Below are 18955 nucleotides of genomic sequence, written 5' to 3'. Positions count from 1 at the left end.
TTGTAATAAAACTACAAAGTAACCAGTAACTAAAGTTTTCAAATGCACCATCTTGGAACTTCCGGTCCTGAAAAGAAACTGGAAACTGCAACCGCAGCGAGGGCGGGTCTTCACTCGGTAGAACCAGTAGAAGCCGTAGAGACTTTCAATAGCCAGTTCATACATAAAAATAAATAAATCCTAAGGTAATCAAATTGAAAGTAGAAAAGCTTCTGCAGCCAGCTGGAGGGGAAATAGCGACATCTGCTAGGCCACTAATGGGAACTGCAAGGAATGTTGATCTTCCCCTTGAGCTTCACCCTTTTTCAAGTCCCGCCCGTTGTCCCACCCCTCTTCACACCCATTGGTTGCTGTGTCTTGGTGGGACACTCGGTGGGACACTCCATCCACTACCACTGTGATTCAGTTGCTTCGTATTGTTATTCTGTGTATTAAATTCTCATTTCAAACTTGGTTTCAGTAAAATGGAGCTGCTCAGTGGCAGTATAGTGACTCAGCATGTTTTTATTTCCCCAAAAATTATGTTTGAGCAAATTCAACATAAAAAAGGCAGAACCAGGGCGGGACAAGGCAGATAAAGCCTGCTGGTAGGTCAGTCAAGGTAAATAGGAGGTAGGGATATCACGTGACAACGGGGATGGGCCATGTCCGGCCATGAAGCTCACATGGGTGCCAAAACTCGCACCGAAAGTGCGATGAAATACGTGACAGTGAATGGAGCCGGCTAGATCAGCTGAGATCACCTCATGAACAAACCTGGAAGAAACACTATTTATGAACGACTGAGACCTTTGTCATATAATCTGTTCGGGAATATAAAAGAAAATATATCAAAGGTATTTTTACAATCACTTGCTTTTCGATGTGCACAGTGCATAATGGAATAATAATAATAACAGTAAATAATAATCGTTTCTGTCTCCGAAGTATCGCGAGATTTGGTTCCCAGACAGGAAACGGTGGATAGTCTCGCGATACTGGCACCCATGGTGAGGCTTCATGGCCGGACATGGCGCATCCCCGTTGTCACATGATATTCCTTCCTTCCTTATCTTCCTTGAGGTCAGTCAGGAACCAACCAGAAGGCTAACAAAGGGTGAAATTCAAGACCTCTCTCCCTTGTCGCCAAGTCAATATGTGCTCTCTCACCGTGTCCCCGGTGCGGTAGGCCGTTGAGCCCTTGCCCCCAGCGATGCTGAAGCCCAGCCCCTTGTCGTTGCGGATCAGGGAGGTGGTGAGGCGCTGTCGCGGCGTGCTGCTGCCGGGGCTGGTCTCCAGGCTGAACGGCAGGCCGCTGCTGCGTCTCGACTCTCGGGGGAAGTAGTCGTCCTCGGGCCGCAGCGGCGTGGTGGTGATGGCGTTCTCCGGCTCCACCATGCGCTCGCGCAGCACCGTCATGGAGACCGTGACGCCAGAGCTGCGGAGGGCCTCTACCGCCGTGTGATGCTCTGCGCCGTTAAGGTCCACGGCGTTCACCTAATGGAAATAGAGACGGAGGGAAATATTGTCGCTGTCAGGGCAAACCTCTTATCTCCATATGTTAGCTTTTGTTTTGTAAATTAACGCCCTTCTTGATCATACTACAGTGTCGCACAAACGCATCAAAAGTAGCAGATCCGCAAGCTCCAAACGCGGTGCAAAGCGTCGCGTTTTGAGCAGTTGTCAACAACCACTGATCTGACCGATATGTTATGTTCATAATCACTGTTGTCGGACATAAACTTCTTATAGTCATATTCTAACTTTTTGTGTTTTTTTTTTGTAAATTAACAGCCTACTTTATCATACTAGTGTCACAAAAAAAAACATCAAAAGTAGCAGATCTGTAAACTCCAAACTTGTAGATCTGCTACTTTTGCAATTTTTGTAATCATGAAAACTAACTGTCTTAGACAGGTTTCCACCCAACAGACGATATGATATAACATTCAAGTCTAAGCCAGGTTTCACTCAGCACCCTCAGATGTTCACGATAACATTTCTGTTATGACACATTGGCCCTGGGGTGCCCGCTGGCCTACTGGTCCAGGCGCATAACACTTAGGCATTGCCACATAGGCATGGATGCCTGGCGGTGGCGGTTCGATTCCCGATCTGGACGACCCTTGCCGCGTGTCACTCCCCATCTCTCACACTATTTCCTGTCAGTCTACTGTCCTATCAATAAAAGGCATAAAACAAATCTAAAAAAAAGACACATTGGCCCTAATGTATCAACCTTGCACATATCAAATTGTCCGCCATGTCAGAGGTCAGGTATCGGTGCAACTACTCTCTGTGCCCTGTGTATGCCAATAGCCCATGCCATTCTTTGCCTATGATTGGTTTCTGTGCTGTATGTAAATAGCTGTGTGTGAATCCACAGAGATGATTGGTCTGAGAAGTTCCTCTTCTTGGCCGCCGTTCCCTTGTTGAAAAACCAGAGGGGAGTGATATTCAATAGACACATATCAATACCCACGTGAGCGCCTGTGGTGACTTTACCTCTAAGAGTTTATCTCCAACTTTGACTCCTGCTCTGGCAGCTGGGCCCTCCTCAGATACTCTGGAGATGAAGATTCCCTGGAGAGATTAGATACATTTTGTTTAAACTACATAAATACTTGAGCCCCATTTTAACGTTTTTATTAGTTTTTTACCCACCCCAAAACCAAAAAGCCGATCTACAAACTCTCACAGTATTGTTATCCATCTGTCTGGTATCCATTCGCATCCTCAGTACTTTCAAAACATAGCATTAGGTAAAAAAAAATGCTATTTAAGAATGCAACAAAAAAAAAATCTCTATGAATGCAAGGCTTCCTGGGGGGAAATATTCCTTTAATGTGCACTAAATCCATGGACACATCTTCAGGGTAACTGCATGTTTACAGGTCTGTGCTCCCTGGCAGAGAACTCACTGGGGATTCTGTGCTTCGCAAAATGCAGCTTTGTAGTTAGTTACCATAACTGCACTTTATTTGTAAAAGGCCTCAAATTTAGAGAAGACCTTTGGCAGGACCTGCAGACAACCTGATCATACCTCATCGTCTCCTTTGTATGGAGTGGATCCTTTCCCACCCGCGATGCTGATGCCTAGCCCACCAGTCTGCCTCAGGATGTGCAAGGTGTGCTGCGAGGTGAGGACAGAGGCAGTCAGTGCAACAACTGGTGAAACCTGACCGGGAACACATCGGCTCAACTCAGCCAAGGTCAGAAGGGAGCGACGCCCACAAAGTCACAACAATCACAATTTTGGGGAGTTAACTTCCATCTTACTGACAAGTCTTTATAAAGAGGCAGTTTACTGGGCTATGCAATAATGCAAAGCGTGAATTTGTTTTCACATCTGCAATGACTTCAGCAATGAATGTTTAACATTGTGGGAGAGCTCTCCTTCTGCCCAGGAGGTGGCGCCAATGCTGAGGAAAACAAACTTGAGACTGGACATAGACAATGGAACAACAACAGAAATAGACAAGTCTCAAGACTAATCTCAATATAAGTGGATGTTCAATGGATTTCATTGCCCTTGCTAAATTTTGAGAGTAAACTACTGAGAGTAGTTTGGGGGGGGGGCAGTCAAAATGAAAGCTGCTGCCAAATAACCTCTTATATTACTGGATATGAAACCACTTAATTGACATTAGTTCCTGACACACACACACACACACACACACACACACACACACACACACACACACACACACACACACACACACACACACACACACACACACACACACACACACACACACACACACACACACACACACACACACACACAGCCCTTTAGCTAAACATAGAGGCTAACCTCAAAACAGAACACATACGTTGTGTAGTGAATGCATCATGGGGGAAAGGACTTTAAGGACTATACCACAACTGGACTGAAATACCAAGCCATGAGGGTCTCAGACTGAATATGTGTATGCTGGATGCGCGCAAGCCATGCAGAATGGGAGAGTGGGAGAAGAGTGGGGAGGAGGTGAGGAAGTGGAAGTAAGGGGGAGTGTAGGTGGGAGACATGAGGGGGGTGGGGGTTTGTGTGCTGGGTCCTGGGCGTGGGCAGAAGGCTGTGGGCTTCCTATAGTAGTGTAGAGACATTGCCAAATTTGCCATCCTTTCAAAATGGACAATAATTCCCACAGCAGCCATTTTGCTCTTACATCATAACAGGAGAGGATGGAGCGTGAGTATGACATGCGAGCAAAATGGCTTGCCGTGTGAATATGGCCCAAGAGATTCTGTGCATTTCGGTGGCAATTTCTCAAGACAGTTATTTTAGCGCAAAGGCACAGCAGGCTTTAATGCAGAGATCATGATGCCAAGCTCCCAGGGACACAATCCTTGAAACAAAATGTTTTTTCATGTATTAAAGGAGTAGTTCACCCAAAGAGATGTTTTTCTTTTTGTCGCATTCCTAAGCCAATAATCTGATGACCGGTGGAATTGACTTAAATGACAACTTTGTTTTTTTTACAACAAGGGTTCATATCTACGATTGTAATTAGAGAAAATAAAAGATAAGTGTTAAAATGTTTTCATTTACTGCTTTCTTTGGTTTTAGCGATTTTTAACGATTTTGGTTTCAGTGGGTGGGGGCATGCGTACAAGTGGCTCAATATGTCTTTTTAGACACAATAAGCCGGCGATTTCTTTAATACTATTTACAGTAACACTACTAGCCCCCATTAGTCACATCTGCCCATGATAGATTGCGGTGCATCCTGGGAATGGGCTCATCCACTGAAATCCATATTTTCTCTAATTACAATCTAAAATATGAACCCTTGTTGTAAAAAAACAAAGTTGTCCTTTAATGGACTCTTTATGAGTCTCTGCCAGACATCAATGTATAGGCTCAGGAATGCAACAAAAACATCTCCAAGAATTCAAGGCTTCATGGGGTGTGTAATTGATAGGAAATAAGACATTTTTTGTGAGAACTACTCCTTTAACCAAAATATATTCTCTCAGATTCAGTTAACTGACCCAGTACACAAAGATCAATGCCTGAGTGACAAGTGATTGTAATGATATTGATGATATTCAGAAATGATGCAAGCATCTACTGCATGTATTTTATTGGTTGAAACCAGAAGTAACCACCCAACACTAGATTTATATGGTTAAAATTGTCATATTTGTTTTTTGCTACTCAAACAGCAATTTTCAAGAGGTCCCTAAAATATTATTAAAGTCAAGAATAAAATCCAAGAAAAAAAAAAAGTTTATTTCAATGCTTAACACACACATGTTGAGATTCAACAAATGTATCTGAAAAAGTTATGCTTTTTCGATCAACAGCTTTCAGAACACAAATGTCTATATTGCCTGGCACACTTGTTTCAAAGTCAACTTGTCCAGTATCCCAGGTCTTGGTTAGCAATATCAAGTGACATGCTGAAATATGAAAATGTTCTACCATTGTGAAACCAACTTCATTTCCCTAGTACTAAAGTAAATTACAACATAACTACACAGTAGTTATGGTAATGTTAATGCACATAATTAAAGGAGCTATAGTCAACTTTTTCATTGTAGGGCCGACACTTTGTTTACATCCTAGTCTATAGTCTAGAATGTAAACAAAGTGTCGGTCTGACAATGGCCACAATGATTATTTTATCATTATTTTACGCTTTTTGTGGTCATTTTTTGAATAGAAACACATATATGAAGCTTATTTTTTTATAAAATATTTTCTAAACATTATTTTTATTTTAGCATCCATTTTTCAAGAAAAAGTTGACTATAGCTCCTTTAAGTATACTTACTAGTCTTGATTACATAACTGTATGATAGATTTTTAAGACTAAAGGTGTTTGCACACTGCTGCGTTTCTTGGCCGAATATCAGAGCAAATTTAAAGAAAATAGTGTAAATAAAGAAAATAAACCTCACGTTATGTCAATCACGTTTGCACACTGCCGCCAATTTCATATTTATTTTCGGACCAGGGTTGATTTGTTCAGATTTTCGCAACTGTCCTCGCTGGGTCCCTTGCTTTCTCTCACTCTCCTCTCTCTCTCCTTGGCCAGAAAAAGGTTTTCGCGGATTTCGAAAACACAAAGAAAAACGCAGCAGTGTGCAACCAGCTTTAAACTACAATTTCTGTGAATAATGAAATGGTCTAATAGACGCAGAAGTGCAGAGAGTCTAATAAAGAGGCTGTGATGATACAAATAAATAAAGAACCTACATAATGTAGGACAGACATATAGGACACAACACAGAGAAGATAACCGCTTTTATCCTGTTGGCTAAAACAAATTTCCGAACGACTCAAATGAAGGTGCTCTTCTTTCGGTTGGCAGCTGTGTTCACAAAGTAACCTGCACGTCTGTCCCAGTTAAACACACAGAAAAAGAACATAAGTTCTGCAGGCACTCTCTCCATCACACCACAACCAGCCACTTTCCTGCAGGGCCACACAGCCTGGATGAGGGGATGAACAGGGGGCAAAGGAGGATAAAGCGAAGGGAAGGTAAGGTGAGTGCGTAGCGTTGTTGAACCTGGGGATGGGCTCATGCCTTTTACCATTTCTTGCAGGTTATCCATTACTAGATTCCAGGTTTTTCCCTAAGATGCACTGCATAGGGATGGGACGATATGAATATTACGTGTCACGATTATTGTGGCAAACACAATTGCAGTTAACGATATTATCGCAATAATCAAAATATGCTTAAAACTTTAAATGCCACTTTTGTTAACCACATCCCTATTCTGGGGGGAACATTAGCCAAAAATAGCCAAATGCGCTCTGTACAGGTATGTCAAGTAGAGGGTTTAAGTGGTGCTCAACAAAAGCTGATTCATCCTAGGATTTTTTTTTTTACTTCATCTCGATTAACAATTATCGTCCCATCCCTAGCACTGGATCACTGCAAATAGAGCAGGTCCTTGGTACGGTTTTTCCAACTTCTTTAAAACAATGTTTGAATTACCACAAAAGAACACAAAAGTATCCACGTATAGTAGTCACGACATCCCAGGTTCAACCATGCTGGCCGCTGAATAAATGAGTAAGGGTGAGTGTTTCCCTGGTGATTTGCTTGGATTAATCATGAATTTCCGTTGTTTTCCCCCACACCTGAGAGCAGTTTGAATGAATGAGTGAATGGAGTGAGTGAGTGAGTGAGTGAGTAAGGGACAGGGACAGAGAGAGAGATAGAGAGAGACACTGGATGGGAAAGAGAGTAGGTACAGACCTCTTCCTCCTCAATTCGAGCAGGTTCAATCAGCAGATTATTGACTTGATCAAATGACACCCCCTGTTAGGACAGGAACCAGCGAGAGGCATGCGGATTAGTGAGGCTAAAAATAAAGTTATGCACACGCGTACTCCAAAACAAAACAAAAATAATTGAGGAAATCAAATGAACAAAAACGTTAACAAAAAGCACACACACGCCCCACACACACTTCCATTTAACCTCACCACCACACAAAACCACACACTCCCTGTCTGCTTTTTGGTGGGAGGCTTTGGAATTTAATATGAGGGACCATCCAATTCAAGTAAACCTCATCCCACACTCACTCCCCAGCCACCAGAAGCAACATACAGGCAGAGGTGGAAAGATGAGAGCCACGAGTGAAGCTCCAGTAACCATTCAGTATTAGAGAGAAATGTATGAAAAGCAACCAAAGCCTCTCATAACAGTGTTAACCAGAACAACAAAAAATAAAATACCCCCAAAGGTGCAACATAATATGCAAAACGTTGACACCTGGTTACTGCCAACTAGGTGAAGAAATCACAGACAAGGGGTTTAATCTTTGCTTTTATAATAAATATCCGAGACCATTACGGTTTTATGGAGGACACTTCGCTAGTTTGACCACTTCAAATGCTCCAATCTTAAAAGAACAGAAAATAGCCTACAAGTCAGCTTGTAGATAGGCTATTAGCGCTGCGCAACATGCTTCCATAGAAGACCTGCTGGCTTCTATGAAATCCAAATTTAATACACAACTACAATAATATAATGAAAACAGCAGATTATATCAAATTGTCTGTTGATTGCATTCCATGCAGCAATTGTCCCGATAATTACGTTCAATAATAAACTATAAAACCATATTAACACACATCAACTCTTTGGATCTCAACATTCCAACTCTGCCAGTGAACATTCTGGTTGGCCCGGAAGGCTGCGCGCCACCCAGACAAACACACACACCACACACACACACCCACACACACCCCAAACACAAACCGCAATTAACCAGAGCATATTAGTGGTCAGACTCAGTGGGGGGTCCCCTGATCCCACACCATTCAAATAGCAGGCGGAATCAACGAGAACTCAAATAACTTTTAAATACATTTATAGAGTACAGAATTATTGCCGCTAGAGGGCACTATCCCCCCTAGGTCACAGCATTATTTTTTGTATTGGAATTCAAAGGATTGAGTAATGTGAAAACTGTGTTCCAGAAATAAACAAACAATGCCGTGACCCAGGAGTAGTCGGAGTGATGTCAGGACTTTGGTACTCTTACAATTAAACATTTATTTATATATATATTTTTAATTGTGCTATTCTGCAGGATCAGGGAACATAATAATGCGCTTTGATTATCATAATGCTCTAAAAATAATTTCTCATCTTAGGGTGGCGAATCAAACAGATCTCAGTTAAGCTTGCAGATGACTGATCAAGTGACCATTGATCAGGAAATGTAATTTCTCTTATTTCTTAAGCAGATGCCACTCCCTCACCATACATATCCACACACACACACACACACACACACACAAAGTTAACAACGCAGCTGGGTGAAAAGTTCATTTACCAATTAAAAAATAAAAATAAAATCAGGAGTGTGCAAATGATATGGTGAAAAGCATAGGACTGAAATGGGCAGGTGTGAAACAAGATGAGCTGGAAGTCAGCCCACAGCGAGCAGAGGGGAGGGGGGGTGGGGCATCGTCATTTGACATCAGACAGAGTTCATTTCTTGCATAACTGGCAATATTTAACAAACTAAGCACAGTGCTACAACTTGACATTATCACTAAACCGGCACAATACACCCAAATCATACAGTATGTAATCATTTTAACAATGATTACTTACAATCTTCAAGAATAGCATACTAGGTATTCTTTCTAATAAGTAAACACACGTTATTTCAGTACTTGTGTCTAAAGTGACATGTGATGTTGAGTTTGCGAAGAGATCAATGATAAAATATACACAAACTGCCACTTGTATGTTCAAGAGAGGTTACTTAATGTGAAGTTGCTTCACATTAAATAACCACTCTTGAAAGTGCAAGTGGCATTATACGGGTATCATTTATCATTGATCTCATCTACTGTTTGTCGCCAAACACAACTGCTTTTAAAGTACAGTACCTCATCTGAGTGTGCGTGCGGAAGTTCTTTTTCACTAGAGGAAAGTCAGTAATGACATAACTGTTGTTGTTTGTGGAGTACATGGTGGACACCTTGTCCTTGCAGGCGGGGGGGCAGAGCGGGTGGAGAATGCCAAGCTTTTGAGGGAGATAAAGTTGGCGAGTAAAATGTAGCAGAGCAGAATCGCAAAGTCAGCTCCCAAGAACAAACACTCCCCTCTAGAGGCTTCTAGATCGGCAGGGGGGTGGATGGTGTTTATTATTCTGCACAATGACCCTACATGCACCCTGCCTATCCCTCCTCTCAGTCAAAGTGCTACAGCAGAACACTCCAAACCAAATGCAAGGTGCAAGGCGGTAGGTAGTGGCTTCTATGCATGTTAAGGGTTTGCATAGAGGCAATGAGCAAGCCTTTCGCTAATTCAGTGTACTATATCAAAGGGCAGATAACTAACAAGGACACTATCCTTAATATAGCGATGTGATGATGATTTTAACATGGCCGTGTGTACACATGATGACATGACTTTATTACAAAATGCAATAAAACACACTGCGGCGACGTATCAGGTGTTGCATTGTTACTGTATGTCAACAAGACACATCCCAGTACAATGGTTTTTGCTTAACCACATGAACCCTAGTGTCCCTGTTCTGGGCATGTCATAACTCAAACAAGTGTGAACACAAAATATACAAATCTACAAGCTCACAACACATCCCAACACGACACGTTGTAAAGCTTGTAAATAACCTATTTTTGGCCCAAGGGATTTGATGTACAGTAGAGGTGAAAATAGGAGGGGGCCCTAGTACAGACCCCTGTGGGACCCTGATCATCAAGGTGTACAAGTTATTTATTTGAACAAAAAAGGTGTATATAAGGTTTAAGTGGTTAAGCAACAACCTGATTGTGAGATAGAACATTCCCTAACTTATGTAAAAGGCACAGGCGGCACCTTCCGGTAAAAAAAAAAGGTGTATACTTACGCATTAGTACCCCATCCCCAATCAACAACATAAACAAGTTTTAGTTTTATCCTTTAAACCTTAATATATGTCTGTACCTCCTGCGGTTTACATTTCTGACAAATTAAGTATTCATTCAAAATCCGCCGGCTCTCTCCTTTACCTTGACTTGACTGTTGTTCACCTGGAGGTGCCGACTGTCTTCCAGCTCCGACACCTCGCCGGCCCTGTGTCGGAGAAGAGGAGTGACGTTGCACTCCTCCTCATCTTCCTCCTCCTCCTCTTCTTCCTCACCCTCCTCATTGTCACGGTGGCCCTGGACCACGGTCTGACTCTGTGCGTTGTTGAGGCCGTCGGGGCTGAAGCCCTGCACGTGGATTAAAAGCAAAATAAATTCTCAAGACCGAAAGGTTTTGTAAGGCCAAGAGTCCTAATCTGCAATTTGTGAAACTAGCAGTGTTTCATTAAAACACTTTTAGTGCCAGGAATATAATTCATTATTTAGATACTGTGTGCCGCCATTGACTGTGCTTTATTTTGAAGACCCACGGAAGCCAAAAATCAACTATGTTGTCATATCGATCAGGATGTTTTGTTTCACACGGATTATATATTTTATTTTACGGGCCGGTGAAAAAAGCGTTTCTCGACGATCAATGCAATTTGGAGAAAGATTCTGAGATAACGCTGTTTTTCTGCAGAGCAATGTATTGATTTGGTAGCCATTCAGCCAGTTGAAGAAAATGCAGATTGAGGGCGTTAACCTTTGACTTTCATGAAATATCCGAGATCATTATGGGTTTAATGGAAGATCGAACAGTACATGTACAGTATTCTATCGCTAGTTTGACCACTTCAAATAGTCTTTTTTAATCTTATTAAAAATAACTAATAACCGAAAATAGGTTCTCTACAAGCTTACAACGCGTTGCAGACGCAGAGAGCCTATTTTGGGTGAGTAACATGCTTCCATAGACAACGTGCTGACTTCTATGGAATCCAAATGACTGAAATCAGTGGTGGGTCGACTAAGAAGTTTAATCCGTGCCTGCAGCAGTGCGGCCACCGTCTCGGGCTTGGGCAGCTTGGTGATCTTGAAGTGCTTCTTGTAGTGCGGCGTGTCTTTGCGGATCAGACGCTGCTTCTCCATGGGGAAGGACGGCTGCTCGTCCTCGTCCCCGCTCCCCTCGCCGTCTTCGTACTCCGCGTCCTCGTTGCAGCCGCGGATGATGGGCTCCTCTGCAAAGTGCACGGTGGGCTGGGGACAGGAAGGGAGCAATGCTTGATTAATGATATTCAATACATATCCATATTGTCCATACAGTATATTATATCTATTTATATTGTTGCTGTCGGGCATAAACCTCTTAGCTACATATTCAAAATGTTTGTGTTTTTTCCCCCCTAGATTAATCACCTACTTGATCATACAACAGCGTTGTATAAAGGTATAAAAAATAGAAGATCTGCTAGATCTGCTATTTTGGAATTTGTATCCTGAAACTTAATCCCATTTTGGGATATATGGGGTTTCTACCTGAAAGGGACAATAATAGTGCTTTTTCTGAATACTCAAAGTCGAATTACATGGGTGGGAAAAAAAGAAGAAATCAACTTTAACGGGAAAAAGCTTAAGCAATAAAAAATAATAAAAACGGTAAAACTTCCAGAATTACACATTTGACCAATGGACCACAGTGTTTAGTGTGTCTTTAATCAAAGAGGACTTCCAGTGTTTGGGGAAACGGTGATCTAGTTCAGGGATCTTCAACTGGGGATCCGGGACCTCTAGGGGTCCTCAGAGTTACTACAGGGGGTCCTCCAAAACTGAGTGATAGAAACTTTTTTTTCCCATTTTTCATATTAAACACTTGAACCCTAGTGTCCATATTCTGAGAACTTTAGCCAAAAACAGCAGATCTACAAGCTTGTAGATCGGCTATTTTCAGCAAAGAGCTCTTAGTGTAGAAGGGAAAAAGAGCAGACTAAAGGGGAACACACACTGGACGCGGAGGCGGCGCGGAAGCGGTGTGTCAAAAAATACGGCCCCGTTATTTTCAATGAACTAACCCACACCGGCGGCGTCAGACGCACGCAACAGCGGGTCTGCCGCGCCGATACGCCACTGTTCTATTTGTCCAGTGTTGCAGAGCGTTGAACATGTTCTCCCATGCTTCTCTCCACCGGGGAAATGGATGTGCTGTGTGGCAGCGCGTCGCATCCAATTGGGGTTACCGCGCGGCACTTCACGTGCGTCGATACCGCGATGCGACGCTGCGCAGCCGTCCGCGTTCAGTGTGTGCTCCCCTCAGGTACAGCAGGAAAGGTCAAGTCTATAAAGCATTGACGGTTCAAGTGGTTAAATATCTGAAAACACAAATTGACATGAATCCAAAATACACTGATGATTGTGCTGTCAAACAATGAAACTAAATGGAATCTATGAAAAGGTTGTGGGGGTCCCTGCTTCATCTCTCTCTCAACTAAGGGGTCCTTGGCCTGAAAAGGTTGAGAACCACTGATCTAGTTAGTTTGTGAACAACACTGACCTCAATGTACTCCACCTCCATCTCATCCAGCTCCTCTTCCTGCTGTCCGTCCACCAGGTCCTCTGGCGGGGCTGCGGCTGCTACGGCCACACCCCCCCGCCTCTCCTCGTGGGAGTTGGCCGACACCGTGCTGTTGGAGGCCTGGGAGTCATGGCTCTGGTTCGACACGCCACTCAGACGCTTCTCCTACCAAAAGACATCAGTTTTTTAAGTATTTCACGAATTAACAGCACCAGAGGTTGACGAGACAGACTAAGGCATCACTGTCACTGTCATCACTCTTTCTGTGTGCAAATGATGGATTGGAGTATTTTTCAATAGATATGCGTTTTAATCCCGTCTGTGCCAGATTCTGTCAGAAGTTCCCTGTATTCCTCACAAACATAATAAATACAATACAGAATGAATTTAATGCTGTCGGAAAATACGTTTACATTTGTAAGATATATTTTAATTGGATACTTTTTTTTTTTTTCCCCCAACTCGGTTTAGTCGGTATTCATAAACTGAACCGGTATCATCAAGTAAACCGGATCGAACTGGTAAAACCGGAAACCGTCACAACGCTAATGGATATCCAGGGTTTGATCTTTGATGAGGTGATGTCACAATGTCAACAAAATTGAGGCATTACAGAAGGAAAGACAGACAAGACGTGCCGGTTCTCATAGTTAACTGCGACCTTTGTCGCAATTATGTGTACTGCACCTGTGGTTCAAGGGACTCCGCATCCCCGTCAGGTTTGGATGTGTAGGCTTCATTCCTCCTCTCCTCAATAACTTTCTTCATCACCTTCAGCTCACTGGGGTGGGGTGTGGCTCTGCGCTGAAGGCCCTTGGGTGAAAACACACACAAAAAAAAACATTCAAGATATGATTCAGTACAGACAGACCTGACCAGACTTGTAAAGGTCCTTTTGTCAAACATAAAGTAGATGTTCCTGTGGGGCAATGACAGCCAAATGTGAGAGATGAAGTGTGGAAAACCTTAAATTATGGATTCATCATCAAACTAGAGTGCTACAACTTAATCTGGATTTAGAGTTATGCATAAAAAAAAGAAAATCCATTTCTACATCATAAATTAACCCATAAGACCTGCCAGAAAGCTGAAAATCATCGCAACAAATGTGTAGAAGAAATAATGGATTAAAGCAAAATAAAACCTGCCGACTGAAAAGATATTTATGGTCCAAGTCCTAATATGCGATTTGTGAAACTGTGTGAAAGGAGCCCCCGACAAAAGTGTTGTTTCCTAAACAATTAACAGATTATGTAAAATGATGATGTTTCAGTATTATGGTTCCTGCTGTTCTACATACTGCCAACGAACCAGGTTAAGAAATCAGACTTTAAACTATGCTTTTATGAAATAAACCCAAGGTTTTATGGAAGATGCTGAGCACATCAAATGCTCCAAGCTTGAAAAAACTAAAAACAAAAATGTCCTAACTACAAGCTCTCAATGTTTCGCAGACACATTGAGTGCTTGTAGACTGGCCATCTTCGCTGTGCAACATGATCCTATGGAAGTCATGCAGCGTTCTATAGAATCCCAATGAAGGGAAATCAGTTGTGTTGACGGAGAACTTCAATCCATGGGGGTCCTCACCCTGCGCTCCGCAGCAGCCTCGTCGTCCTCTTCCTCGGGCTTCATCTCCTCCTGGAACTGGATGACCGACACTCTGTTCAGGTTGCTGTCTGTCCAGCTGTCGTCCACACTGTTCTGAAGCAGGTTCTCTGGAGAGGGAGACAGGGTGAGATTGGACTTTTGGCGTTCCTCAATACCCTCACAGCTGTTGAACTACTTCTCCAAAGTGAGTGACACCCACACAGCCACAACACTAGAGGGGGCAACATGGGGAAGTTCTCATTCTACTGCTCTGCCCCCAAAATGTGGAATGCAATGACCCCATCCATTAACTCTCAAATACCTGGAACGCACCCGAGTCGCGTTAGATTGTAACCACTTTAACCATTATTGTATGCTTTAACTTTAGAAAAATAGCAGATATACAAGCTCACAGCGCGGCACCGAGTGCCGCGCTGCAAGCTTGTAGATCTGCTATTTTTGAAAAATCGTGAAAATGAGTGCAGGTCTTTGAATATCTTTGACCCGATCTTTGACCCGACTTCTAAATCCTTCCTCTAAATCAGTGGTTCTCAAACTTTTTCATGTCAAGGATCCTCAAAATTACAGGTATTTAGCCACGGACCCCCATCTCAAAATATGTTGTTCCAGGGACCCCCCCAGAAGCAAATATTTGAGTTACAAATGTGCGCTTTTAAATAGATATATTCAAAGACTTGCAAAGAAAATCTAGATTTTTCAAAAATAGCAGATCTACAAGCTCGCAGCGCGGCACTCGGTGCCGCGCTGTGAGCTTGTATATCTGCTATTTTTCAATAGTTAAAGCAGTCAATAATCCTAGGCCTAAATGGGTTAATTCAAAGATGTGTAACACTGGTTTCTTTCAAAATTAGCCTAAAACAAAACATCTATCAGGAGACCATACAGGGAGGTAAATGTAACTTTCCCATCTCTTTTGTACATATTGTTTGTATTTGTTGATGACATGTATTATGTTATAATATGCCATGTTGATGAAATGAATAAATAGGAATACAATGGAAACAAGTTCCCCGGACTGTTTTGTGTCATCCTTTTAGCCTTAATGTCTTACTGTTCCATGTGCCGTTTACATTTCTGACTAATATAGTAAATCAATCCATCAATCAATCAGATGAGACATAAGTAATGCTAAACGTACTGATGCAAATATTACTACTACAAGGGTCTTCAACAGGGGGTCCAAGACCCCTAGGGGGTCCTCAGAGTTACTACAGGGGGTCCTCCAAATCTTGAGTGATATATATATGTTCATATATTAACCACTTGAACCCAAGTGTCCATATTCTGAGAACTTTAGCCAAAAACAGCATATCTATAAGCTCACAACGCCTTCTATTTTTGGCAAAGAGCTTTGGTGTATTGGGGGAAAAGAGCAGACTAAGTACAGAGTGAAAGGTCAAGTTTATTAAGTATTGATGGTTCAAAGTGGTTAAATATCTGAAAACACAAATTGACATGAATCCAACATACACTGATAATTGTGCTGCCAAACAATTTAACTATAATGGAATCTATGAACAGGTTGTGGGGGTCCCTGCTTCATCTACTTCTCAACTAAGGGGTCCTTGGCCTGAAAACGTTGAAGACCCCTGTACTCCTACCACTCACCTAGGCTGGGGGAGGGCTGCTGGGGCAGCAGGTAGCAGGTGAGCACCTTCTCTCCTGTCCTCTCATCATCCTCTGTCTGGAACTTGAGCATTGGCTGGGACTGGTTCTCTGCTAGCCACATGGCCTTCAGGTTGAGGTTGGCCAGGGAGAAAGGCAGGTTTTGTAATCTGGATGGGGGGGAAAAGAACAGTTTTCTTTCTTCAAACTATATTACATGATTAACTCATCGGATGTCCACGAGGTGTCAACGAGTCAATCTCTTGTCTACGTGTGCCCATCGATCGACACGTTTGACGCGTTGTACAGTAAACTATACTGTACTGTAACTACTGTACCAGGCTACCGCGGTTACGAAAAACACTCCATTTCCCGGAAATGCTGTGTGAGATCACGTGACCGGGAAGTGCTGTCTCCCTCGTTCACTTCCCTGTAACGCTGCGGCACAAACATGCAGTTTTCTCCTAATCTAACTTTTAAATCACATTCATGTTCAAAACGCAGCCTTTTCTACCGGCCGATACAAAAACACTGTGGCCCACAATTGTTTAAAAACGGTCCTGGATTACATTTACTCAGATTACTTTTTTCGCCAGGACCTCGAAGGTAGGTAAAATGGTGGGTTGCCATGGGCACCAGCAAAATTAAATGTTGAATAATTCTGGGCACCCGATGTGTTAATAAATGAGCTGTTGATTTTATGCAGAAAAGTCCATGAATATGGGATCAATGCGAGCTTGAAAGCCAAAATCCACAGACTCACTATTAGCTCGTATGCATTGAAAATTGAAAATGCAATTTTACTTGTATATCTGCTATTTTTCAATATCTAAAGCATTAAATAATTCTAGGCCTAAATGGGTTTAGTTAAGCCACAGTGCAGTCAGTAGTGTAAGTGTTTAGTTAAGGTAGGTTACCTGTTTCCGGCCACGTCCAGCACGTGCAGCTCGGTGGCGTCGGCCAGCTCTGCGGGCAGTCTGCTCAGGCGGTTGTCTCTCAGCGAGAGGACGTTAAGGCTGGCACAGCCGCCCAGCTCGTCGGGCACGCTGCCCAGGCGGTTGCGATCTACATTCAGGTTGGTCAGCTTCTTCAGCTTGCCCAGGGACCGGGGCAGTGTCTGCGTGGTTGTGTGTGAGAGAGAAAGACAGTCAGAAAGACAGACAGACACCCAAGTAAAAGTATCAAATCTGCAATGTAGAAATACAAATAAGAAATAAGTTGAGATTTAAAAAACTGAAGTATTGGCATCAAAATATACTTAAAGTACCAAAAGTGAAAGTACACATTATTATTTTTATGCAGAATGTCCCTTTTTCATAAGTTTTAAATGGATAAAATGTTTAAAAGATCTTTTGAAAATAGCAGATCACAGTGCTTCGCTATCTACAAAGTAACTAGTAAATAGTCTCTGAGATGTAGTGGAGTAGAAGTAAAAGTAATAAAAAATAGAAATACTCAAGCAAAGTAAAAAAAGAAATACCTCAAAATTGTATTTAAGTACAGTACTTGAGTAAATGTACTTAGCTACTTTATACCACTGCACCAAAAGTCATGTCTAGTGTTTAAAGACACACACACACAGAGAGACAAGAGGGAGAATCCATTATCATAAATGAAATGAAGGGTGAAATTAATAATTCATCTTTACAGAATGATGTTACTGTCCTAGTTTTATTATGCCTGATTTGTACTTGGTTGCACACCAGGTCACGCATGAAAATAACAGATCTGCAACCTTGATGATCTGCTATATTTGGTGTGCAACAAAGTTTTAATCACCTTTTAGCTTTACTATGTGGTGTCATTTCCCATGCAAAAGGCTTTATTTAACCACAAAGGATATAATAGCAGATGTACAAGTTCACAATGTGTCATTTGCATTGCTTATGACGGGACAAACTTTAACCCCTGTGTGGAGCTTTAGTTAGCTACTGAACAAAATGTCATGGCTTTTTTTAAAACTATCGCAATATGAGTTTTCCAATGTGGTGCAGTCCTAATATATCGTCTGTCGGCAACGATATTGGCAATGATATAGGGTCGGTGTAAGAGTTTAAGTGGGTTGATGGTGGTGTACCTGTAGGAGGTTCTCTGTTACCACCAGCTCTGTCAGGTTCTCACACTCTCCTATGGAATCTGTGAGCTCCGTCATCCTGTTCTGGTCCACCTTCAGGATGGAGAGTTGCTTCAAGGAGCCTGAAAATAACACATTAGCGACTTTAAGCTCGATGATTTTCAGGACGGCATCGCCAGGCGGACTACGGCTGCTATGACGTAATCGCCGTAGCGATCAAAATGGTTAAGCAAAGCTTCGGCGGCAAACGGGTTCCCACCCCTTTCACTGAACGCTTTGGTTCCCATGGCGACGCGTACACACAGCAGACGGAGTAGGCGCTACGTGGGAAGGGACCTTCTGCCGTAGTAGAGACGGCTGGGCCGACGGCAGTTTATCTATCGAGCGTGGATCATTTCCGTTTACCGTTGTCATCTGCCGTTGCCGTAGCGTTGCTTAAGTCGCTATTGTGTCATGAACAACACGGTACCAAGTATGGATATAAGTTGTATGGACTTATCTTAAAATTATTTTAGGTTTGCAGCAGGAATAGTTGGTTAAAAATCCAGCAGGTAGTTTGTGATACAAAAGTTGTGAAACAACTTTCTTGCCTCACTAATCCAATTCAGTAGCACATTTAAAAACAACCGAGTTGACCAAAGTGCTTTACGGAGATAAGTTAAAGACATGATATAAGAACACCGAAAATACAGGATAAAAACATAAATAGAAATATGGATAGAAACAAACCTCTAAAAAAAGAAGTACGTAGCTACATACTGTATGCAATCAACAC

The 18955-nt window shown here is 42.4% G+C and overlaps 1 protein-coding gene across 1 annotated transcript in view; it reads right to left on the bottom strand.

Annotated features, from left to right (window-relative positions):
- Window positions 1-18955, bottom strand: part of scrib (scribble planar cell polarity protein) — a 139354-nt gene that overhangs the window by 51152 nt on the left and 69247 nt on the right. The window contains exons 9-19 of the mRNA XM_080751786.1: window positions 18184-18302; window positions 17024-17223; window positions 16110-16276; window positions 14481-14608; window positions 13578-13703; window positions 12870-13055; window positions 11369-11578; window positions 10484-10687; window positions 3023-3112; window positions 2485-2562; window positions 1150-1476 (exon numbers count right to left, since the gene is read on the bottom strand). Coding sequence (XP_080607912.1) covers window positions 1150-1476; window positions 2485-2562; window positions 3023-3112; window positions 10484-10687; window positions 11369-11578; window positions 12870-13055; window positions 13578-13703; window positions 14481-14608; window positions 16110-16276; window positions 17024-17223; window positions 18184-18302 — 1835 coding nt within the window. The remainder of the gene's footprint in view (window positions 1-1149; window positions 1477-2484; window positions 2563-3022; window positions 3113-10483; window positions 10688-11368; window positions 11579-12869; window positions 13056-13577; window positions 13704-14480; window positions 14609-16109; window positions 16277-17023; window positions 17224-18183; window positions 18303-18955) is intronic.

This window comes from Nannobrachium achirus (assembly GCF_963921795.1).
Source record: "Nannobrachium achirus genome assembly, chromosome: 21".
NCBI classification, from domain to species: domain Eukaryota; kingdom Metazoa; phylum Chordata; class Actinopteri; order Myctophiformes; family Myctophidae; genus Nannobrachium; species Nannobrachium achirus.
This window is presented reverse-complemented; position numbering and strand designations above follow the sequence as displayed.